The 24963-nt window shown below is 47.3% G+C and overlaps 1 protein-coding gene across 1 annotated transcript in view; it reads right to left on the bottom strand.

Moving 5' to 3' along the window:
- Positions 1-24963, bottom strand: part of Fam227a (family with sequence similarity 227 member A) — a 54657-nt gene that overhangs the window by 10659 nt on the left and 19035 nt on the right. Inside the window, 10 exon segments of the mRNA XM_040754134.1 lie at positions 477-629; positions 1897-2054; positions 4276-4370; positions 7670-7757; positions 11697-11776; positions 14055-14162; positions 16371-16494; positions 19988-20092; positions 20873-20974; positions 22949-23095. Of these exon segments, the coding sequence (XP_040610068.1) occupies positions 477-629; positions 1897-2054; positions 4276-4370; positions 7670-7757; positions 11697-11776; positions 14055-14162; positions 16371-16494; positions 19988-20092; positions 20873-20974; positions 22949-23095 (1160 nt within the window).

Genomic DNA, 24963 nt, shown 5'->3' with positions numbered 1-24963 from the left:
GTGGTTGCTGGGAACTGAACTCAGGAAGAACAGCCAGTGCTCTTAACCGCTGAGCCATCTCTCCAGCCCCTGCCTCAGTTTTCTAGGTGCTGGGATTACAGGCATACACCATGATGTCAACCTTTAAAAAAGAGCGTTTTTTTTTTTTTTTGGCACAGTGGAGGGGTGTGTGTGTGTGCAGGAGATAGGCTCCGCCTCTGTGCTCTACTCTGGCCTAGAATTTGGGGTAATTCTGCATCAACCTTCCTGAGTGCTAGAATTACAACTGTCAGCTACCACACAGTGGGGAAACACACACACACACACACACACACACACACACACACACACACACACACACACACACACCACAGAGCTAGGCTCTGAATGAGCTGGTTCTGATGTGGCCACAGGAAAGCTGACTGTGCTCAGTGAACCCTGCTGGCTGCTGCTGTGGACAGGTGTCCATTCGTGGCTCTGAGCCTACACCCTCCTACCTCCTGAAGTTCTCTCGCAGATCTGTTAGGTAGCTGTTAAAGTAGGTCCACTCGCTCTCATGCAGTCGGTACAGCTGCCTGAGCTTCATCCTTCGAGTCTCCATGTTCTTGGTGGCCAGATGGATGATGTCAGCATAGGTCATGGCAGAGTCAGTGGATTCTGCTGTCAAGGAATGGCCCTCTGTGCTGCCCCCAAGCCCTGCTAGTGGCTGAGCCTTGTGTATGGGAAGGGACGCATGAACTACACCAAGGACAAAGTTTGGTGCTTTGGAGTTACGGAGGAGGTACCCAAAACCCACACAGGCAGTGATCTTCTGAGGCCAGCTAGGGCTAGCCTGGGAATGAAGAAAGCTGCCCTCTATGTGACCAGGAAGTGCCCACCTTGTCATGAAGCCCTGTTTGACCCTGTCCATGGCATGGAGGCAGACAATACTGCCTTAGATTGTCTGCAGGGGAAGGACGGCGGCATCTGCTGCTGGGCAGTGTGGCGCTGTTTCCAGGGGGTTCCCCAGGATCACTGGTTCTTTCTGCAGATCACAGTGGCCACAGTCCACCAGCTTAGTTCTGAGCCCAGCTGAATAGTCTGGGCTTGGAGTCTGTCATCACAATGGCCAAGCAGAAGGGACTCCAACATCCCACTCCTTGGAGGCCTGATGGCACATCTGTTTTCTGGTTTGGTGTTTGGGATTTGTTTGGTTTGGTTTTTAAAGAATGTCTTACTATGTAGACCAGGCTGGCCTTGAGTTCACAGAGATCCACCTGCCTCTGCCTCCTGAGCGCTGGGATTAAAGGTGTGCCCATGAAGCCCAGGTGGATTTGGCTTTTTAAAACAGGATCCAGCTATGTAGTCTTAATAGTCAGCCTACTGCCCCACCCTCCCGAGTGCCGGCATTATGGGTACATACTGCCACACTCAGCTTCACTGTTCAAGTTTATACTGAAAGGGCCCTGCTTTTAGTCAGGTATGGTGATGCACACCAGTAATCCTAGCACTTGGGAATGGAATTAGGAGGATCAAATCCAAGGACACAGGGAGTTCCAGGCCAGCCAGAGCTACATGAGACAATGTCTTAAACACCAAAACAAAGAAGACCTTTCTCCTCTGCTACACTCTCACCCTTCGTTTTAATCTCGGCTGCATTTGTGACAAGCTGTGGGACCTCCACTATCACCATCTATGTCTCCATTTATCTATCTATGAAAGGGGATAAGAGCCAGGTCTGGTGATTTACACTTGTAATCCCAGAACTCGTGAGGCTGAAACAGGAAAATTGCCCTGAATTTGAGGCCAGCCTCAACTATATTGTGAGACCCTAACTCAAGAACCTCTCCAAAAGAAAAAAAATACCCTTCTTTTAGAGCCTGGATGTGTCCCCTCACACCCTGCAAAGAGGTGGCAGGAGCCTGGTGACAAGGATATGGGATGAGTTTGGTCTTCTCTCTCCTGCTGATCAGCACTTCCTGGCCATGCTGCTGCAGCTTGGAGTAGTTGAGGAAGAAGTACACAATCAGCGGGCTGTTCCCATAAAGATCAAATTTGTTTGAAGTCAGCTTGGGGCATTTGCAGGCAGGATGGGACTGAGGGGGGAAAAAGAAAAGGATATTGTCTTGTGTGATGATGAGTGTCATCAATTTAACAGGGTTAGAGTCACTCAAGGAACAAGTCTCCAAACATAAATGTGAGGGCTTACTTAGTTTCTAGGCACATCTCTGAGGGAGTATCTTGATTGACTAAAGGGGAAGATCCACCTTCACTGTGGGTGTGGCCGTTCCTGTGTAGGGATCCAGGATGGTCTGACTTGGAGAACATGAGCTCAGAACTAGCATTCATGGCTTTCTGCTTCCTGAGTGTGGACACAATGCGACCACCTGCCTCTAGGCCCCGCTGTTGACAATACCCCACCTTTATGGTCTGTACAGTGAGCCCAAACAAAGCCTCTCTCCCTTAGGTTGTTCTATTTATTATACAGAGTTCTGTCTGTACGTATCCCTGTACCTATCCCTGCAGGCCAGAAGAGGGCACCAGATCTTATTATAGATGGTTGTAAGCCATCTTGTGGTTGCTGGGAATTGAACCCTAATCCTCTGGAAGAGCAGCCTGTGCTCTTAACCACTGAGCCATCTCTCCAGGCCCCTTCTCAGGGTATCTTATCATAGCAGTAGGAAAGGTAACTGACACTCCATGTTTACAGCACCCATGCTTCTGACCCAGTAACTCCAGTTTTAAGATGCCACCTCAGGGAATGGCTAATAAAATTAATAATAATAATAATTTTAAAAAGATCTATGTATATGTGGTCTATTGCAATAACAAATAGCCATTTCCCTTATCAGGATAGCAAGAAATAACTAGACAATTTGCAGCATAGGTCTAGGGGCAAGTGAATTCCAACTGTACTATTTTCTTGAGGAACAATCTAATTGCTGTAGCAATTCCATTTCTGTAAGGTTTTTCTCCATGTCATTTGTACATGTGAGACAACACACACACACACATTTAACAAGAACCTTTAAGACTAAATTTTTCACCAAGGGCAAAAATTATCATCCTAATTAACAAGCAGGCTGTTACAGAAAGGAGCCGAGCGTGGTGGTGAACACAGACAGCAGTTGAGAGGTTAAGGCAGGAGAATCTGTAGTTCAAAGCCAAGTTGGGAAACACTGAGATCTTGTCTTAATTGAAAACAAAACAAAAAAAGCCAAGTCTCAGCACTTTTTCACAATGCTTCTGCAGGTCCTCAGCTGTCCCATTTGTCATCGATGTTAAAACCTCTTACCCAGACTAAACCACAGATCAGGACATAAGTGTTCCGCTCCTTTCTTTCCGTCTGTGGAGCAGATCCAACAGCTGTTAGCACCAGGGACCAAAGATGGTCCAAGCTGGTTTTCTGTTTTCCAGACAAAGGTCACTGACATGAAGCTTGGACAGGGTGGTGAGGGGTGGCACAGAGATCTGAAGCCACTGAGAAGGTATATTTATTTATATTTATTTCTATAACAGAGAAGGAAACAGGCTCACAGCTCTCTTCCTGATACACATGAAGGTCTGAATTTAAAATAGGAAGAAATATTATTTACATCTTCAGAGAACAAGGTCTGACTCTGTAGCCCAGGATAGCCTAGAACTCGCTATGTAGCTGAGGCTGGTTGGAATGCTTAGCAATGCCCCCAAGTCAGCCTACTAAGTGCTGGGATTACAGGTGTGAGCTCCACACCTGGCTCCAGCCTGGGAATTTAAATAACCCAGAAATCATCCTTAAGAGATCTGCTGGCATCATATGAGTGATAATCAGAAACACCCCTGCTCTTACGTGACACCTGCATGAGATGAAGATTCTTTGGCCATGTCTCCTTTAAATCACCTTTGCTCTTAAGTTGGAGACACTAAGTAGTTAAGAATGTTTGCTGCAGGCTGGAGAAATGGCTCAGAGGGTAAGAGGCTGCTCTTCCAGAGGTCCTGAATTCAATTCCCAGCACCCACATAGTGGCTCACAACCATCTATAATGAAATCTGGTGCCCTCTTCTGGCCTGCAGGCATACATGCAGACAGAACACTGTATACATAATAAATCTTTTAAAAAAATGTTTGCTGCTCTTCCAGAGGATACAAGTATGGTTTCCAGTGACCAAGTCAGATGACTCACAACAGCCTATAACTCCAGTTCCAGGGGATCGGACATCTTTTTCTGGCCTCTAAGGATACCTGCACTCACATGCACACACACTCACAAGCACTTACACACCCACACACACTCATATACATATACAATCACAAGCATGCACACACATTAAGCTCACCTTTTTCAGAAACAAACTCAGGCATGCTCTGGCTTCCGATATCCTCTTGACTTGCAGGGTGGCTTTCCTGGAGAACACGGTTGACACAGGATGATCTGTCAATGGGATACAGCGAAAGGGTGATTGTGGGCAGTTGCCCAGGTGTGTCTCAGCTTCCTGCTAGAGTGAGAATGCCCTAGTGTGTTGGGATTGGTGCAAGATGTTAGCCCTCTGGAGTTACAGGGGAGCCAGATGACTCTACTTGCTTGATAGCCAGACAAACAGCTATAGGCTATGTTGGTCCATCTGTTTGTCCATCCTTGTTCTATGCCCAAATAATCACGAACATCTACTCCATACCAGGTTCATGCTGGGTGCTAGAAACAGATTATCTTCAAGGATCTCCTAATATACTGAGCAGAAAGCAGACACGTAAATAATAAGTGTCACACTAACTCAAGTGCCATGATAAAGTATCTATAGACTGTGTGGATGAGCTGAAAGGTGGTGGCGCACGCCTTTAGTCCCAGCACTTGGAAGGTAGAGCAGTCAGACCTCTGTGAGTTCGAGGCCAGCCTGGTCTACAGAGTGAGTTCCAAGTCAGGCTCCAAAGCCACAGAGAAATCCTGTCTCGAAAAACCAAATAAATAAATTAAAAAGAAAGAAAGAGGGTGGGGTCATAGGATAAGGAAAGACCCAAGCTTTATTAAAATGATAAGCAGCAACAGAATGGGTATTGTGGCTACAAGACAAAAAACAATCCAGCTTCTATACAAAACTGAGGTTCCCCGTAGGAGGTTAGCAGAGAATGGCTCGAAGACAAGCAAAAACACAACAGCCTGAAAACAGAGCACCAGCATGGCTGCAGAGCTCTCCATGGTAGCACTGGAAGGCAGAGAACAGTGGTACCAAATCACCAACACACCAAGAGAAAAAGTGTCATTAGTCTAGGGTGGGGTTGTAGCTCAGTGGTAGACAGCTTGACTAAGGTGGGCTCAGCCCCCAGCAGCAGGAAGGAAGGAAATGTCTTGGTCTGGAGAGATGGCTCATAGGTTAAGAACTTATGTTGCTCTTCAATTCCCAGCATCCACATTAGGCAGCTCGCCAATGGCGTTTAACCCCAGCTTCAGAGAATTCAGTGCCCTCTTCTGGATCCCAAGGGCATCCAAACAACACCTATGGCATACACTTTCAAAAAATGTACACATGCGCATAATTTGAATAAATATAAAAATAAATCCAGGGCTGTAGTGATGATTCAGATACTGCCCTTGCAGAGGACCTGGGTTTGGTTCCAAGCACCCACAGTGGCAGCCCAGAGCCGCCTGTAATTCTAGCTCCAGGGGATCCAATATCCTCTTCTGGCTTCTCTGGGCACCAGGCACCCACACATATAGCCTCAAGCTATAGAGATCAGGCAGTGGAGGTACACACCTTTAATCCCAGGACTCAGGAGAAAGGCAGATGGATCTCTGAGTCCAAGATCACCCTGGGCTACTGGGGAGTGAATCAGAGCTCACACCTTTAATCCTAGGATTTGAGAAGTAGAAAAGGCAGAGGCATTCAGTCTGAGAGTCAGTCTCTAGTGATGAGGAGAGAGCATAGCAGTCTGAGTGAATCCGAGGAGCAGTGAAGTCGGGAGCAGTCTGAGGAGCGCCCCTTTGGTCTGAGCTAAGGGAGAGGTAAGAGCTGGCTGGCTGCTTTGCTTCTCTGATCTTCAGCTCGAAGCTTGAGCCTCAATATCTGTCTCTGGGTCCTTTATATATTATGCTACAAACACACACACACTCATAAAATAATAGGAGAAAAATTTCAAAGCTGTAAAGTTGAGGTAGGATAGAAAGACAAACTACAGGGACATGAGAAGGGCGGGGAAGCTGGGTGGTGGCGGAGCATGTCTTCAATCCCAGAGGCAGAGGGGGCGGATCTCTGTGAGTCTGAGGCCAGCCAGGGCTACACAAAGAGATCCCATTTCTAAAATCAAAAGGGGGTGTTGGGGAGCCCAAATACCCTAGAGTCTGATTGACATCTTGCCAGTTAAGGAGCAAGAAATCCAGCACAAGCAACCACATCTGTGGGAAACGCTGGTCACAGTTAATGCCCTTTGCACGAAGGCACTTTGTGTTCAAACAGCAGTGAAGGCCTGAATGTGTGAGCATGGGTAGGGCCTCATTCCTTCTCTAGATATGGCATGGAATCTTGCCGAAACTCAACTTGACTTACAGTGAACACATCCTTACTAAGGATGGCACATGACTTTAATCCCAGCACTTGGATGGCAGAATAAACTGAACTCCATGAGTTTGAGGTCATCCTAGTCTACACAACAAGGAAAGATAAAAGAAAAAAACCTACCTTCTTATTCCAGATGGGCTAGACTTTCATTTTATCAGTTGTACTCCTGAGTCCCCATAGGACCGACCATCCAGTGGTGAGACAGTAACTTTAAACCCCACCAAAAAATCTAATATATCATTATTGTATAAACAATAGGTAACACTTTGTTGTGGAATATTAACTATGTAAAGATGTGCTACCCATGTTTATACTGCGGAACACTACTTTAACTGTGTAAAAGCGTGTTGCATTTGCTTATGCTGCATTTGTTTACTGATGTAAGGATGTGTGTTTAATTATGTAAAGAGGGGTTGTGATGCATTTGTTTCACCTTGCTGCCTGATTGGTCTAATAAAAAGCGGAATGGAATATAGCTAGGTACAAGAGGGACAGGCAGGACTGGTGGGTAGAGAGAATAAACAGGAGGAGAAATCCAGGCTTAGGAGAAGAGAACACGGGAAAAAGACAGGGACAGTCTGGGGGCCAGAAGACAGGCAGCCGCCAGCCAGACGTGGGACGCAGGGAAAGGGAGATACACCGAGGGAAGAAAGGTAAAAAGCCCTGAAAGGTGGATAAAGAGAAACAGATTCACTTGAGCTAAAAGAGCTGGCCAGGAATAGCCTCAGTTACGTGGAGCATTCAAAACTAATCAGAAGTCCCCATGTCATGATTGTGTGTGTGTGTGTTTTAATAAACTCTCTACCTCTGCTTTGCTATAGTGATGGGCCTTGAATTCTTTTCAGCACTGAAGCCATGAGTTCTAATTTAGACTGAGTAACGGTCCCCAAACCCCTAGGAAACTCCTCGGGCTGCTAAGGACGTGTGGAACTGCATCCTGTGATGTGGTAATGAACGGGGTTGGGAGCAGAGGGCTCTTTGTCACACGGAATGTCTTGTGCACTTGAGGAGCTTGTGTATCTGACATAATAATGCCCCCTCTCCTAGCCATTGCTTGGTGCCCAGGTCCAGGTCAAACCCAAGGGAAAAGCAAGTCTGTTCGGATGGGTCCATGCAGCAGGGCTTCAGGGGTAATGACTCAGAAGCCAGATGGCGCTGCCCTCCATAGCAGCCTGCTTACCTTTCATGGTGTGGTGGCATCGTGAGCTATCCTCTGGGGTCAGCCTCCTTGAAAAGCCTCTCTCGTGGACTGCATATAAACCAGAAGACTTCAGGGGAGCATTAAAAAAATAATAAAGTCAGCAAAACTGGCATGAGAGAAATGCTTTCACTTTAAAAATAAAATAAAAATATATAACATATAATAAAATTAAAAATAATAAAGCCAGCAAAACTGGCGTGAGAGAAATGCTCGCCCTTTAGCTGTCCCTCACCGCTCTCAGGAAAGGAACTTCGTGAGGAGAGCTTTCTGCCCAGCCTGATAGTTTCCAAACCGTGGCAGAGAGAATGGGATCAGAGGGGAAACACAAGGGAGGAGGGGAGTGGGGGCCAAGCAACAGTGGGTGTCACTCAGCTGCGAGGGACCTGGGACAGTGAACTTCTTTGCTCCCTGGGGTTCCTTAAAACGAAGCCAACCTGCCACATGCTTGTGCACCGCGGCTCCCAGAAACAGCTCCAAGCCCACTGCGGTCCTTTCTCACAGAAACGGCTCCAAGCCCACTGCGGTCCTTTCTCACAGAAACGGCTCCAAGCCCACTGCGGTCCTTTCTCACTTTTTTTTCTCTCGAGACAGGGTTTCTCTTGTTTTGGAGGCTGTCCTGGAAAAGCCCGGCTCACTTTGGTCATTTCTAAGCAGTCTGGCAGTGCATGGCCTCCATCAATGTTTTTTTTTTTTTTTTTTAGCAACTACTGTGGTATCTGTAACTTGTCAATCACTGAAACCCAGTCCCTGTCCTGAAGCCCTCCCAGACTATTAGCGGAACACTTTCTTTCTTTGGTTTTTTGAGACAGGGTTTCTCTGTATTGTTTCGTAACCTGTCCTGGAACTCGCTCTGTAGACCACCAGGCTGGCCTCGAACTCACAGAGAAGGGCATGCCCCACCAACACCCGACGTGTGGGGCACTTTCTTTACAGTGGCTCAAGCTAGAACCTGCTCTCCCACGCAGCCATGCTAAGGCTCAGGATTCCTGACTTCCCCCATTTTCAGGTTTCATTCTGAAGACACTATCCTCAGGGACCAAGATGGCAGCCAGAGCTCCAGTCTTTTTTACATGGGTTCTGGGGATTGAACTTGGGTCTTCATGCTTTTATCAACAAAGCGCCATTTTTCCAACTCAAATTCCTCTTTATAGAGGCTGCCTTCCACCATCTTCTTTAAAACTCATTAAAGAGGGCTGGAGAGATGGCTCAGCCGTTAAGAACACTGGCTGCTCTTCTAGAGGTCCTGAGTTTAATTTCTAGCAACCACATGGTGGCTCACAACCGTCTATAGTGGGATCTGGTGCCCTCTTCTGGTAGAAAGGTATGCATACAGACAGAGACCTCATATACATAAAATAAATAACTCTTTTTTTAAAAAAAGCTCATTAAAGGAACGGAGGACCTGACCAAGTCTTTGACAGGTTTCTGGGAGCTCTGATTTACAACTGAGTCACAGAAGAGATGGATCTATTACAGGTCCTCAATGTGTGAGCACAAGACAGATGGAGAAATCACGGCTTGGTGGCCTGGGTTCTGGACTCTCAGATAGTCTGCTGCCCCTAAGATGCATGCTTTTTTTTTTCTTTCGAGACAGGGTTTCTCTGCGTTGTTTTTTGGAGGCTGTCCTGGAACTAGCTCTGTAGACCAGGCTGGCATGGAACTCACAGAGATCCGCCTGCCTCTGCCTCCCGAGTGCTGGGATTAAAGGCGTGGGCCACCAACGCCCGGCATGCATGCTTTTTTAAAATACGTTATTTTATATTATTTTCTGTTCATTGGTGTAAAGATGCCAGATTCCCTGGAACTGGAGTTACAGACAGGGAACGGGGAACTGAACCCAGGTCCTATGGAAGAGCAGCCACTGCTCTTAACCGCTGAGCCAGCTCTCCAGCCCCAAGATACATGTTTTGAATGCAGCCAGCTACACTCACTGAGTAGATGGGGAACTGTCTGCTCATGCTAAGGAGCTCTGTCGTCAGCGCGTCTAAATACTCCCTCTGTCCTAGTTTGCCATTCATATTTCAGCTGCTTCCCAGGCTCCCGTTTCTTATTATTTGTTTCCAGGATAGAAGGAGGGATCTCTTAGCTGGATTTTTGCAATGAATGCCAGAAGGACTGTGTTGCAGTACACAGAAACCTGCTTGTTCTGAGCATTGTGACTTGCAGTGTCTGAACACTGAGTGACGTTTTGATGCTGATCTCTGAGGAACAGCTGGCCTCAGCAATGGCCATTCTGTCTGTGCTTGGGACAGAAGGGATATTTATACAGCTCCATTCCATGCTAAGCACAGGGCCCAGAGCTCACAAAGGGTAACCATCATGAAGTCCCAATACCATACGGAGTGCCTTCTTGGTGCTTTACCTTGGAAGATGAAGGGGTTCAGACTGTGGCAGGAGACAATCCCTCCCTCAGAGTTGACATACCAGCAGGGGGAGAACTCCAACCAGCAAAAAAAAAAACCTCAGTGGAAATGGAGACTGTTACAAGAGGCACACAGGGCATGGACTGGAGACTGTTACTGTTACAAGAGGCACACAGGGCATGGACTGGAGACTGTTACTGTTACAAGAGGCACACAGGGCATGGACTGGAGACTGTTACAAGAGGCAAACAGGGCATGGACTGGAGACTGTTACTGTTACAAGAGGCACACAGGGCATGGACTGGAGACTGTTACTGTTACAAGAGGCACACAGGGCATGGACTGGAGACTGTTACAAGAGGCACACAGGGCATGGACTGGGTTGCTGAAGCCCAACCTCTCCATACTGAATGCTCCTGGGTAAATACACTGCATCTAACATAGCTTCAGGCCTCATGTGGTGTCAAGTATGGGTTCTCAGACATCAGAAAAAGACATGTTGACCTAGGGCTCCAAGATCAGTGTGGACATGGCCATGGTCAGAGTGATGAGCAGACCACATGAATGCTCAGAAAGAAAGGGGATTTGGCTTGCTTCATCAGGAGCATCCGCTAGATGGGACCAAGAAAACCAGCTCTGTGTATGAGTGATGGGGATCATCAGCCACGGTACGCTGCGCCTGTGGTGCAGTAGTAGAACCTAGCAGGGTCTGGATTGCACTCTCAGGAGGGGGTGGGGGATGGGGAGAAAAGCAGGGTGGGAGGAGACTCAGAGAGAGACAGAAGGACTGAGACCCAACTGTGAGCCTGAAGCCACGAGCCTGTGCCATCTGGGACTCAGCCTGGACTCAAAGGCTGGGTCTGTTCCTCTCATGTTCCTGTGTCTGTCCCCATGTTCCTCTCATGTTCCTGTGTCTGTCTCCATGTTCCTGTGTCTGTCTCCATGTTCCTCTCATGTTCCTGTGTCTGTCCCCATGTTCCTGTGTCTGTCTCTGTGTTCCTCTCATGTTCCTGTGTCTGTCTCCATGTTCCTGTGGCTGTGCCCATGTTCCTCTCATGTTCCTGTGTCTGTCTCCATGTTCCTGTGGCTGTGCCCATGTTCCTCTCATGTTCCTGTGTCTGTGCCCATGTTCCTCTCATGTTCCTGTGTCTGTCTCCATGTTCCTCTCATGTTCCTGTGTCTGTCTCCATGTTCCTGTGTCTGTCTCCATGTTCCTCTCATGTTCCTGTGTCTGTCCCCATGTTCCTCTCATGCTCCTGTGTCTGTCCCCATGTTCCTGTGTCTGTTTCCGTGTTCCTCTCATGTTCCTGTGTCTGTCCCCATGTTCCTCTCATGTTCCTGTGTCTGTCTCCATGTTCCTCTCATGTTCCTGTGTGTGTCCCCATGTTCCTGTGGCTGTGCCCATGTTCCTCTCATGTTCCTGTGTCTGTCCCCATGTTCCTGTGGCTGTCTCCGTGTTCCTCTCATGTTCCTGTGTCTGTCCCCATGTTCCTGTGTCTGTCCCCATGTTCCTCTCATATGTGCATAATCTGAGGGCAGGGCTGTGCCTTTCACTAAGGCCAACAGTTCTCCAGGAAACCCACAGTTGCAGCAGCTTCAGGACTCTGTGGAGTTCAGGGCCCAGGTCTATGCTCTCCACTTACCTGAAAGGGATGGAATTTCTTATTTTTGTCCACCTTCTGGAGGGAGGTTTTCTTACAAGTGAAGAGGGTGAACTCTCTTCCTACGAGAGAGAAAAGTTGCTCTGTGGCATCTGGCCACTGCACGTGAGCTTGTAGAAGCACTGACAAGAGCCAAACCAGAAACAGAGCTGGCCCCAGGCGAGAACGGGCCCCTGTTCATGGAGGCAGAGCTGACAAGCAAGCAAAGAATAATGTCTACAAGGCCACATGTGCAGGGCACAGCGCACAGGAAAACAAAACAAAGTCACTGCTTTGTACACAGACTAACAACCTGGAATTCTACAAAACTGAGCCAAGTACCAGACACAGTGTTCTTTTGTTTTTCAGACAGCATTTCTCTGTGTAGTCCCGACTTGTCCTGCTGGAGACAGGGTCTCTCTACTGTGTAACTCTGGCTAGACTCACGCTCACAAAGACCCACCTGCCTCTGCCTGCAAGTGCTGGAATTTAAGGTGTGTGCCACCACACCTGGCCTTCTGACTCCTCTTAAACTTGTCTTGTTTGCTTGCTTTTGAAACACTGTCTTACTGTCTAGCCCTGGCCTTGAACTCTGTAGAGACCATGTTGGCCTTTAATTTGCAGTGCTCTTGCCTCAGCTTCCCAAGAGCTGGGATTAGAAGCTGCATTCCCACAGTCCTGGCTGGGTTAAGTTTGAAAAGGAAAACCCAGGGCTGGAGAGATTTTTCAGTGGTTAGAGCACATTCTGATCTTCCAGAGGACCTGGGTTCAATTCTCAGCATCCACAGTGGCCACAAACATATGTCACTCCAGTTTCTGGGAATCCAACGCCCTCTTCAGACCTCTGTGGGCATCAAGCATACACATGTGGCACATAGACATACATGCAGGCAAAACACTCATACACATTAAATCTAAAAACAATTTAACAGAAAAATATTTAAGACAACGACAAAAGTAGAAAAAAAATCTAGGGCTGAGGTATTGCAGGGTTAGAGTTTAGTGTTAGAATGTGCTAAGGCTCTGGGTTTGAGGCCTGAAACCACCAAAAACTAAGAAAAACTATTAATATGACAAGTTGTTAAACTTTCAATGCATCAAAACAAAAAATACTGGGCATAGCTAATCATTGGAGGCAGGAATAAAGATAATTTAAGGATTGGCCTTTTTCATTTTTTCCCTTTCCTCTGAAAAAAAAAAGCCCTGATCTACAGAGTGAGTCCCAGGCTAGCCAGGGCTACACAGAGAAACCCTGTCTGTACCTGCTGGCTGAGAACAGCATGTCTGTTTGCTTAGGACAGTGACAGTGACAGGGTCTGGTTCTGGAAAGGGGGGTGGCTATTACAAGTTCCAGATTGACACTGCAGCCTGCTCTCTGAAAAGGGGTGCAGCCAGGCTCTTACTTGGAACCCCAACATGAGGCTTCAGCATCACTGTGGCTACAGGTGGTGGGGGTCTTGCTCAGCTATGAGTCCAATGACTTAACCATAGCTTCTACACCACTGGGTTTCCCTCTACCTGCTTGAAACATTTACTTTCAAATCTCAGTGTGGATGCTCCACCCTGCCAGTGTTAGGGCTGTCCTGGCACTGCTCCATGTAGCCTCTGTCCCCTGTCTCCACCCAGGGCGGTGCAATCCACATGCTGTGGTTGGAGTACCTCCCATTGCCCCTGGATAGGGAGGAGAGGCAAGGCTCAAATGCCCAGTGATTCTCTCAGCCCAGGGGTTGGCTCACAGAGCTCTTGACATGACATGACATAATTGTCACAGACTCTTCAACTAGCCACCAAAGTGAACTATTAGAGTACTCCCAGTGGACATGTGGGAAGTAGAATTTTCTGTTCTGTAGTAGACCAGGCTAGTTTCAAATTCAAGAAAAGCCTCCTGTCTCAGTCTCCTAAGTGATTATACTAGAGGTGTGTGCCACCAAGACATGATTGGATAGAGTATAGAACACGCAGGTCTCATAGATGATACTAGGATGTACAGAATGGTTAGAGTATAAAACACAAGGCTTCATAGATAATAATAAAACACACGTACCTGATACAGTATGTGAGAATAGACAGACAAGAGGGTAGATTTGCCTGTTTGCTTATAGATCTGTGGATGGAACTCATGGTCTTGTACCTACTAGGCAATCCCTGTGTCAGAACTGGGTGTCCCCAGCCTTTCTACCAAATGTAAAATTCTACTCCCCATATTCATAAACACTGGTATTTTATTCATTTGATGGCCAGTTTGGAAGTCTATGAGTGAGAACCTGGTGGGGACATCAATGCCCTGGTTACTCTGCCTCAGTTACATGGTAGCTGGGTTGTGGAAGGGGGCAGAAGAGATGGCCAAGGCAGGGAACTTACCCCTTAAAAGTCGACTGCTCTGCAACATTAATTCTTCTCTCCGGGATCTCTCTGGATCCAGCTCTGAGTAGTCCCAACTGTCATAGCTCTGTGGGCAGGGGTATGTCCCTAAAAGAAGCCAAGAGAATGGAGTAGGACAAAGGGAAACAGAGGTCTTGCGCCTCCTACTGGTTACAGGGAACCAGGGATCTGCTACCAGCATTGTCCTGGCCTTGTCACTTCCCCCTCTAGAGGATTTCTTCACCTAAAGAATGGGGACAACGCTACTTGCCCTGCCATCCTCTGGAGCGTGGGTGTGACTCCATGACAAGTGCTAATGAAGATGATGCAGCTGCCCAGTGTCCTACCTGCTGGAAAATGAGCTCCCTTCCCCAGGGGCGGGGCTAGGGCAGTCATGTCTGTGTTCCCAGAGCCTCCTGCTGGACCTGGCAGCAGTAAGTGCTCAGCAAAGGTTTCTTCAACACACTCTCAGGGCTAAGAGTAGCACCAGAAATGATGCTTCCAAGGGTCACCGGAGAAATCTGAGCCACTGTGCAATGCTGCTGCTTCCACTCGGCAATAGGACTACACGGGAGGTTTGTTGCTAGTGATTAGCGAGGCAAAACCAAGACCAGAGAAAAGGGGCAGCAGGAAATGACAGGTTGCCACAGTGTCCCAAGACCTAGCTTTGGAGTGGAACAACCTTGGGTCTAAAACGTGACACTGCTCTTGAACTTTTTTAACCCTTCGGGTTCAGAGGGCTAAAAAGGTGTGAGTGAAGAGCTCACAAAGCAGGCCCAAGGCTGCTGGTCTTGGAAAGGCCTGCAAGGCTAGGCCTTGGCTGGAATCTGGGAACACAGTTGGCAAATAGCTTCTTTTTTTTTTTTTTGGTTTTACGAGACAGGGTTTCTCAGTATTGTTTTGGAGGCTGTCGGTCCAGCCAGGCCTCGAACTCACAGAGATCCGCCTGCCTCTGCCTCCCGAGTGCTGGGATTAAAGGCATGCACCACCACCGCCCGGCTGGCAAATAGTTTCTTACACTGACACAAAACTTCTTTTAATGAGTGAGCTATTGTCCCTGGGCTGTCAATATACATTGTGGCATATCTAAATGCCAGCCTTCCAGAACTGAGCTAACAGATAGATAGAGGTGTCTCCATGATGAGCCTGAATGGGAACCTTGGCCACTGAATCTCTGCTGTGCTTCTCCTGGGCAGAGACACCACACACTAGTAGCTACATCTCCCTGGCAGGTAGATAAATGGGCTGTGTGACACCCTTGTCACATAGGCACTAGGCAGCCTGCATAGGGATCCTCCAAAGCGTGCCCCTCCTCCTCTATGATCCAGCCATATTTCCTACTGGCCGCTGTACGGCTTCGCCATGGTGACAAAGCTCATGAGGAAGTGACCTTGTTACCTTCTTGCTTCTGACATAAACTGTCAAAGTTGCCTGTTTCGCACAATCTAACCAACAAAAATTCTCATAAATAGCATCATTCAATGACCTCAGGAAGGTTCTAAGCCAAGATAGGGAAGTCAGGGAAAGGATCGGAGACATCTGGGAAAGCCGATGTGGAAGTGTCTCAGTGTATGCTGACGTGGGCTGTGGTGGCCACATGGGCCATGCTACTCTGGGGTCCATGGCACGTGGGTAACAGCAGGGCTGAGCTGGGACTTGCTGCCTGCTCCCTGTGGTTGTGGTGAGGCACAGGCTCAGATCAGGCAGCCATGTCTCAGAACTGTCTAAAAGGAAAGGGACTGCAGCTCAATTCTCTCTCATTCTCATCCTCTCTCCCTCCCTTGCTCCTTCCTTCTCTTTCTTTCTCTCTGGTGTTTTGAGATGGGTCTAAGTAACTCTGGTTGGCCTGATACTTGCCATGTAGCCCAGGCTGGCCCGAACTCATAGCAATCTTCCTGCTTCTTTCTCCTCAGTGCCAGGACTGTAAGTGTGAACCACCATGCCCAGATCTGGCTTTCTTTATAGCTTTGGAGCCTGTCCTGGACCAGGTAGACCAGGATGGCCTTGAACTCACAAAAATCCACCTGTCTCTGCCTCCTGAGTGCTGGGATTAAATGTGTACCACTACTGCCTGGCATTCATGGAGGTTTTTAAGACAGGGTCTTGCCATGAGTTCAGACTGGCCTTGAACTCACAAAATCCTGCGAGGGATGCAGGCATGCAATACCAAACTCAGACTCTTCACGGTTAAGGAGAGAACAGCGAAGCTGTCTTGATGCAAAGTGTTAGGCAGTCGAAAAACACACCCAGCCTCTGCTGGAAAATAGTTTGCACCAACTTCCTCCTCTAGTTGGTAGGAATCCTCTGCCCTCTCACCTGAGATCCACAGGTTCATGGTGTTGCAAATTTCCGACTTGAATTCGTGGGTGTTGAACCAAGACTGGGGGAAGCAGCAGCAGAAGCTGGTGTACAGGGCTTTGCTCAGAAGCGACGGGAGCCTCTGGGAGGAAGCAGAGCTCAGCATCAATCCCTGTGGCTCTGCCCTCAGAAAACAGACCTGGCTGACCCAAGAACCTGGGACCAAATTCCTTCCCCAAACCAGGCTACCTTCCTTTCCTCCTTGGGTAGCCTCCCCATCTCTGGGTATCACTGAGGATACTCCTTAGAAGCCAGGCTCTGTTCAGTCAGCAACGTCCAATTTTCCCGGCACGCCTCCTCAGTGTTCTCAGTGCTTCTGAACTCTACCCAGAGCACAGCCAAGGAAATAGCAAGACACGGAGCTACATACACCAACACACACACACATTTTCCTATTACTATCTCCCCTAAATGGGATCAATTCAGCTTTGTTTGAGACAAGGTCTTACTATGCAGTCTAAGAACTTATGAAAATCCTCTCTCATCCACCTGAATGCTGGAATTACAGGTGTGAACCACTAAACAAGCTTAAAGGGGATCTTCTCCTCTCCTCTTCTCTGTGTGATGTTGGAGACTAAACCTAGGACCTCACATCTGTTCCCGGAATACATTCCCAGCTCCAAGGGTATTCAATTATTATTTTGATTTCTGTTTTGTTTTGTGACTAAATTTTTCTCCTATCCATACTTCTTCTTTGGTGAATTTCTCACGTATGTACTTTATCCATGGATCTATGCGACGTCTCATTTTTTTAAAATTGTCTTAGACTTGAGTGTTTTGCCTGCATATATGTCCATGTAGCACATGCATGCTAGGTGCCTGCAGAGGTCAGGAAAATATATAGGATTCCTTGGAACTGTAATTAAAGGTGGTTGTAAGCTACCATATGGGTTCTGGGAAATAAACCCATGTCTTTTGTAAGAACAAGAGCTGTTAACTGCTGAGCCATCTCTCCAGTGCCAAGATGTTGAATTTTTCTTACTCATTTGCAAGAGTTCTTTATGTTGTGTAGCATATATGCCTCCAGGAGCTGGAGAGATGGCTCACTGATTAAGAGCATTAGCTACTCTTGCAGGAGACCCAGTTTCAACTCCTGGAACCCACAAGGCTACTCACAGCCATCTGCAACTTTAGCTCTAGAAGATCCAGTTTCTTCTTCAGACCTCCACATGTACCGGGCATGAACATGGTGCACATACATGTAGGTAAAACACTCATACACATTAAAAAACAAATCTAAAAAAATGCCACCAGTATTTTTGCATAGTTTGTTATTTACATCTTAATTTTTTGTGTAGCAGTTCAAAAAAACTATATAGTCAATGGATAGCGACAGTTACAAAGGTTTGTAATCCTATCACTTGGAGATTGAGGCAGAAGGATGGAGAATTTAAGGCTATTCGAGACTACATAGTCAGTTTGAAGCTAGACTTGGTTAGAGTGAGACTTTGTCTCACAAAATATATATATACACATATATGCAAATATATAATCATACACACACATATGGTGTGGCTACATAGTTCAATCTATCAGTCTTTGCTTTATGGCTGCTTCTCCTGAGTCATGTTTACACTGTCCTTCCTCACCTGCAAATTATCTAAATTTGGACACATTTTCTTCTAACAATCTCTTTAGTTCATATACACATACACACAAAAGGTACACAGGTGTTTACACTTCTCTTTCTAACATTACAAGCTTATTTAAATACTACAGAAACATGAAACAGAGTAGCAAACAGGATGGAAAATGGTGGGCCTGGCATTGGTGGCGCACGCCTTTAACCCCAGCAGAGGCAGAAGAAGGCGGATCTCTGTGAGTTCCAGGACAGCCTCCAAAACAATACAGAGAAACCCTGTCTTGAAAAACAAACAAACAAAAAGAATGGTGGAGTGGTTAAGAGCACTGGCTGTCCCTCCAGAGGACCCCAGTTCAACCGCCAGCACCCACATGGCAGCTCACAGACAGCTGTAACTCCTGTTCCAGGGGTCCAAGGCCTCTTCTGACTGTTGCTGGCACTATGTGCACATGGTACAGACAGACACATAGCACACACATAAGATAAAAAGATTTTAATTCTTAAAAAGACAGAAAAGTGAAAGCTCTTAGTACCTCACTCCTTAGAGATAACCACTGCTAAGAACTTGGCAAATATTTTCCAGATTTTTTTCTATTCTTGGGTGTGCATGTGTGTGCATATATACAGAGTTGTGTTATCATATAATGGTGAGAATACATTGAGAACTGCATCAATAAGTGATTTCACCAGCATGTAAGTAAACATCACAGACTGTACTCACACAAACTATAGCGGCTTGCCACCTAGATATATGTGATATAATCTCATGGGACCACTGCCAGAGATGCAATTGATCATGAACTGAATTGGTTTTTTTCCAGACAGGTTTCTATGTAGCTTTGGGAGCTGTCATGGAACTCACTCAGTAGACCAGGTTGGCCTTGAACTCACAAAGATCCACCTGCCTTTGCCTCCCAAGTGCTAGGATTAAAGGTGTGTGCCACCAACGCCTGGCTTGAATTGTTTGTTATAACATGTGTGATTGCTATATACACATAGTTTTAAAACACTGAGTTCCAGGCGGTGGTGGCACACGCCTTTAATCCCAGGACTCAGGAGGCAGAGGCAGGTGGATCTCTGTGAGTTCGAGACCAAGCCTGGTCTACAGAGTGAGTTCCAGGAGAGGCTCCAAAACAATACAGAGAAACTCTGTCTCGAAAAACAAAATAAATAAATAAATAAAATAAAACACTGAGTTCAGGGCTAGAGAGGTGGTTCAGAGGTTAAGAGCACTGACTGCTCTTCCAGAGGTCCTGAGTTCAATTCCCAGCAACCACATGGTGGCTCATAGCCATCTGTACTGAGATCTGGTGCCCTCTTCTGGCCTGTAGGTGTACATGGAGGCAGAGTGTATAATAAATAAATAAAATCTTTTAAAAAAAAACCAAAACACTGAGTTCAATAATTTGCTCCCTCCCCCACCATCCCCAACTAAAAACATATTGGTGCATCTTCCCCAGTGAGTGTAGGACCCAGCCATTTTTTTTTTTTGCAATAGCTACATTATAAGCTAGGGCACAGGTGCTTTTACTCCATTATAGAAAGCCTGTTTGGGAGTCCGGGCGTTGGTGGCGCACGCCTTTAATCCCAGCACTCGGGAGGCAGAGGCAGGCGGATCTCTGTGAGTTCGAGACCAGCCTGGACTACCAAGGGAGTTCCAGGATAGCCTCCAAAGCCACAGAGAAACCCTGTCTCGAAAAAACAAAACAAAAAAAAAGAAAGAAAGAAAGAAAGCCTGTTTGGGGCATTCTCTTGCCAGCAAAGGTGTTTTCTTTTCTTTTTTTTTTTTAAAGATTTATTTATTTATTACATATACAGTGTTCTGCCTACATGCCAAAAGAGGACATCAGATTGAATTGCAGATGGCTGTGAGCCACCATGTGGTTGCCAGGAATTGAACTCAGGACCCCTGGAAGAGCAGTCAGTGCTCTTAACCTCTGAGCCATCTCTCCAGCCCTGCAAAGGTGTTTTCTAAGAGAAAGGTGACACTCACTTTTATGAGTGCCTCTTCATAGTGGGACCGGACCTCTTTGAACAACAGGAAGGCGTAATTTTGGGCTATTCGATCAAACAGCTTGTTCTGGATCTCCTTGTTTGGCTGCCAGGTGAGAGACAGGCACAGAATCACCAGCATGCTTGCTGCAGCTTCCAAGGGGAAGTCATGCTTTTTGGTTTTGTTTTACCAGACATGGCCTCACCAGGTGACCCCAGGCTGGCCTTCAACACGCACCACCACAGCTGGCATGGGTCTGCAACTCAGGCGAAGCCTTGCTCTCGCGTCTGAAGTCTTACTCTCTAGAGCAGCGCTTCTCACCTAACACTGAGACCCCTTTAACACAGTTCCTCTTGCTGTGGTGACCCCCAGCCATAAACTTATTTTTGTAGTTACTTCATAACTGTAATTTTGCTACTGTTATGAATTGTAACTCAAATATCTGACATGCAACCCCAGTGAAAGGTCATTTGACCCCTAAACGGGTCACAACCCATGGGTCGCCAACCACTGATCTAGAGACTTAATTTCATACGCTTTGAGGAACGAGCTGCTTGTCTGTTGCCCACATCTATGAAGCATGTATGACATGGCAGTGAAGGGAAACTCCTAAGTCTGGGCCAGGAGGTCCCAAGCTCTCCTCTCACCCCTGTCGGGGACCCACTACTTAGCAGAGGCTGTCTGCTGAAGCTTGGAGCTGCAGGGAATTGGGTAACAGCTAAAGTTCAGGTACATGTGTGGGGCTGAGTAGGGAGGTGACAGGTTGAATCTGCAGAGATGACTCATGGGAACAGAGGAACTTGTTGCTCACACTAAAGACAGGACTTGGTATCTTGGTTTTCCCTAGGACAGCAAGTGCGGGAGGAGACACCGATTCACATTTACCTGGTACCGTTCATGAAATATCCACCAAAAGCTGTCCAGCCAGATGGCACTGAGGCAGGGAGAAGATAGAAACTTCTCTAATTCCCTGTCTGAACAGTAAGACTTGAAAAGAAATGAAATTGGCATTAGTATTGTGGTCATTGTTATTATTACTGCTATTGTTGCTCAAGGTAGGGTCTCACTATGTCACCCATGCCTGAGCTTGTGATTCTCCTGCCTCAGCCTCCTGAGGGCCAAATCCCTAGCAATGAAAACAAACAAACTAAAAAGGCCCCTAACCTTTCAGGGAGTCTGCATGATTTCCATGGCCCTATGCTAAGTGACATTATGTTTTCTCTTAAGCTAGCTGGAATCTTTGAGCACGCATTATCATCACACACTAGGAAATGGAGGTCCCACAGCTCAGGACACTGAGGACTGCAGAGTTCAAAAGACTTACCCACACTAATGAGGCCAGCAAGGGGCAGAGCCCATCCTAGAAACCCACAACTCTAGATGGAGGCACCCAGGTACCCCTCCCTCTCACCCTGGACAGCAACAGTTGCAAACCTGTGTGGCATTTACACGGAGGCAAAGGGCAGAGTCACAAGATTCTACTGAATCAGTAATAAATACATGCAAGTCAAAATTAAAACAATTGCTCACAATCTCAGAAGAACAGAAATTTTAGCTTATATTGCCCCGTCATCTAATACATGTTACTGAATGATGCCTGTGTGTGTGCCACTGTATCATACAGCTTCATTCTTCATTTCGCTAAGTGGGGACTGACTCAGTACAGCGAGGCAGCAGGAGGGAGCCAGGAAGAGTGGGAGAAGAGAAGGGGAGGAAAAGGGGAAGAAGAGAGACAAATAGAGACAGGGCGGTGGCTGGGGTGGGGGGTGCAGCAGTGAGTACAGCTGCCCTGTGAGTCCCAGGAATGCAGGGCTGAGCTGACTAGTTAAGAGTTAATGGACCAGTGACCAACGACCAGCGCTGTTTGGGGGACGGAGACTACGCAACCATAAAAGATGAAGAGGCCTAGCACTCTGAGCGACTTCCCTCTGCAGACCTCCACGCAGTCGTCACCGGCCTCTGGTACTGCCTCACACATGCATAGCATCTTCGGGCATTGGCACGCTTCCCTCCAAAGCTCTATGCATGCACAGCTCTCAAGGTGCCTATCCTAGTCCTAGTTGCAGTCTAGGGCTCTGCCCTGTTTCCTATCTACTGCCATGTAAACAAGCAACCTCCACTTCCCACTGCCATAGACAGAGACAGATCCATTTGGCCTTGCCATCCCACCATGAAATACTAAAAATTCCTCTGAAACCATGCGTCCTCAGAGATAGGAATAAGCAAACAACTAAAGCTTTCTTTCCACCAGGTGGTGGTTCACATCTGTAGTCCCAGCACTTGAGAGGCAGAGGCAAGCAGATCTCTGAGTCCCAGGCCAGCCTGGTCTACAGAGTTCATTCCAGGACAACCAGAGCTGTTAGAAAGAGAAACCCTGTCTGGGGTTGGCGGGGGTGGGGGGGTGGGGGGGTGGCAGGGGATGACGGGGGACGACGGGGGACGATGATGACACCAAAACACTTTTCTTTCCCTCTAAGTTGTCTCCCTTAGGTATTTTGTCACAGTGATGAGAAAAGCAACTGATACAATCCCCATCATGTTATCAAGTTAGGAATCCATCAGTGCACTGATGATGAAGGCAGAGCCCTCATAGCCAATAACTCCCCAAAGCCCTATTTCTGAACATTACGTTTGGGAACAAGCCTTGTTGGGGATACCTCACATCCACACCATAATTGTTCTGACTGGAAAGTAACGGTAGTCAGGCTGAGTGCTGTGCCACAGAGCAGCAGACAGCCCACAGATGGACACATGTCTAGGAAGGCACCTATTCCAGCTGTTTCTTAGTAGGACAGGTGATTAAAACATACTCAAGGGCTGGCAAGATGGCTGGGCAAGGAAAAGCCCTGCTGTTAATACTGATGACTGGGTTCCATCCCTCACACAGAGAGTCCACTGACCTAGACACGCATGTGTGTGTGCACAGCTAAGGCAGAGCTGGCCCCCTGCTCTCTTCCTTACCTTGCCACTCAGAGGGTTTTTCTCAGACCGGATCACATTGCCCACCATGTCACAGAAGTCCACGCCATTGGGAAGCTTGTTGGGCTTAGTTTCATCAAACTGTGGGTGTTTGTGTAGCTCTGCCAGCAGATTCTTATCTGCTGTTTTCTGAAGCGAAATAAATAAATAAATAAAAAGCATACAATGAAAACAGGGTTCATCCTCTTGACAGTTTAAAACAGTAGCACACCTTTCCCTTCTATACACAGACAGTGCAACAGACTCAGACAGGGAGCAGACGAGGGCTTCCTGACCCCGGCACCACTCTCCAGACATCTCCAGGGCCTGTGTGTGTGTACACACACACACACACACACACACACACACACACACACACACACACACACACATATATAAAACTCTCAAAATTACCATTTAAGCTGCTATAGTTTGATTGACTTCTCCCTGATTACTTTCATTAATATCTTAGAGTATATGGTCCCCCTCCCCTTTGGATCATTTGTTTAGCATGATTTTCAAGACAGAGTTTTTCTCTGTGTAGCCCTAGCTGTCCTAGAACTCACTCTGTAGACCAGGCTGGCCTGGAACCCAGAGATCCGCCTGCCTCTGCCTCCTGAGTGCTGGGATTAAAGTCTTGTGCCACCACTGTCCCACCTGCATGATTTTCTTAAACAGTAATATTGTATCAAAGGATGTAACTGTCTCAATATATGGCAGTACTTAATATGTATCATTCATTTGGGGGGGGGTTGAGACAGGGTTTCTCTGTATTGTTTTGGAGGCTGTCCTGGAATTCACTCTGTAGACCAGGCTCGCCTTGAACTCACAGAGATCTGCCTGTCTCTGCCTCCTGAGTGCTGGGATTAAAGGTGTGCACCACCAATGCCTGGCTAAATTAATTTTTATAGCCAAACTCAAACATGACAGCTGATAAAAAATAAATGCAGGAAAATGTAGAAAAGTGGGAAAGGGGTCCAGTTACCATCACCCTCTACACCTACTGGCTGCTCTAGGGTGGGCTAGCTGTTTACTTTTTCTAAGGTGGCTGTGGGAGGGGACAGTGAGAGAGTGACTTTCTGAATGACTGCGCTGATCCTTAATCAGAGGTCACTCTGCCATTTACTCAATGTTCCACCTCAGGCAGGGCATTTACACTTAGGCACCATCAATGGTGTGTAAGGCAATTTCACTACAGACTTAACCACCAGGCTTCATGCTGTTTTGGAATTTACTAAGTTAAAAGTTACAAAAATGCCGGGCGTTGGTGGCACATGCCTTTAATCCCAGCACTTGGGAGGCAGAGGCAGGCGGATCTCTGTGAGTTCGAGACCAGCCTGCTTTCCAAAAGCTAGTTCCAGGACAGCCTCCAAAGCCACAGAGAAACCCTGTCTTGAAACTCCCCCCCCAAAAAAAAACATAATGGAAATAGGAGTAATCGAGATGGGTCCATGAGTAAAGACACTAGCTGCCAAGTCTGATGACCTGAGTTCAAGCCCTGGGACTCACAGGCAGAACGGATTTCTGCAAGTTGTCCTCAGGCATCCTCCACATGTATGCCATGACATGTGCACCCTCCCCACACACATACACACACACACACACACAAAATTAATGTATTTTTTTTCAAAAAAGATAACACATTCTTTCCTAAGGCTTTGGGTATAGGTGATCTGGATATTTAAAGCAACCATCTTTGGGGGTTCTTTTTGAAATAAAAAATAAATTGCAGTGCTGGAGACAGAACCTGGGGCTTGTGCATGCCAGACAAGCCCTCTACCCCTGAGCCACAACCCCGGCCTGAGGTAGTAAACCTCGACAAGATTGGGACTTGCTGGCATTAGAGGGGGGCTGGCCTTTCCTGTGACATGCTGCATGACCCTGGACCATCATCTCGGCTTCCTGGCGTGTCTGCAGTGATCTCTATAACCAGTCTGGCGGTGAGTAGAGAGGTGACATTGGACCTGCCTGTGTAGAAGGCACATGGAGTTGTGTGGCGCCATCACGGTGAAACTGGA

This window comes from Mesocricetus auratus, unplaced genomic scaffold, assembly GCF_017639785.1.
Source record: "Mesocricetus auratus isolate SY011 unplaced genomic scaffold, BCM_Maur_2.0 Super-Scaffold_100010, whole genome shotgun sequence".
Classification (NCBI taxonomy): domain Eukaryota; kingdom Metazoa; phylum Chordata; class Mammalia; order Rodentia; family Cricetidae; genus Mesocricetus; species Mesocricetus auratus.
Note: the sequence above shows the minus strand (reverse complement) of the source record. Positions and strands in the feature narration are given on the sequence as shown.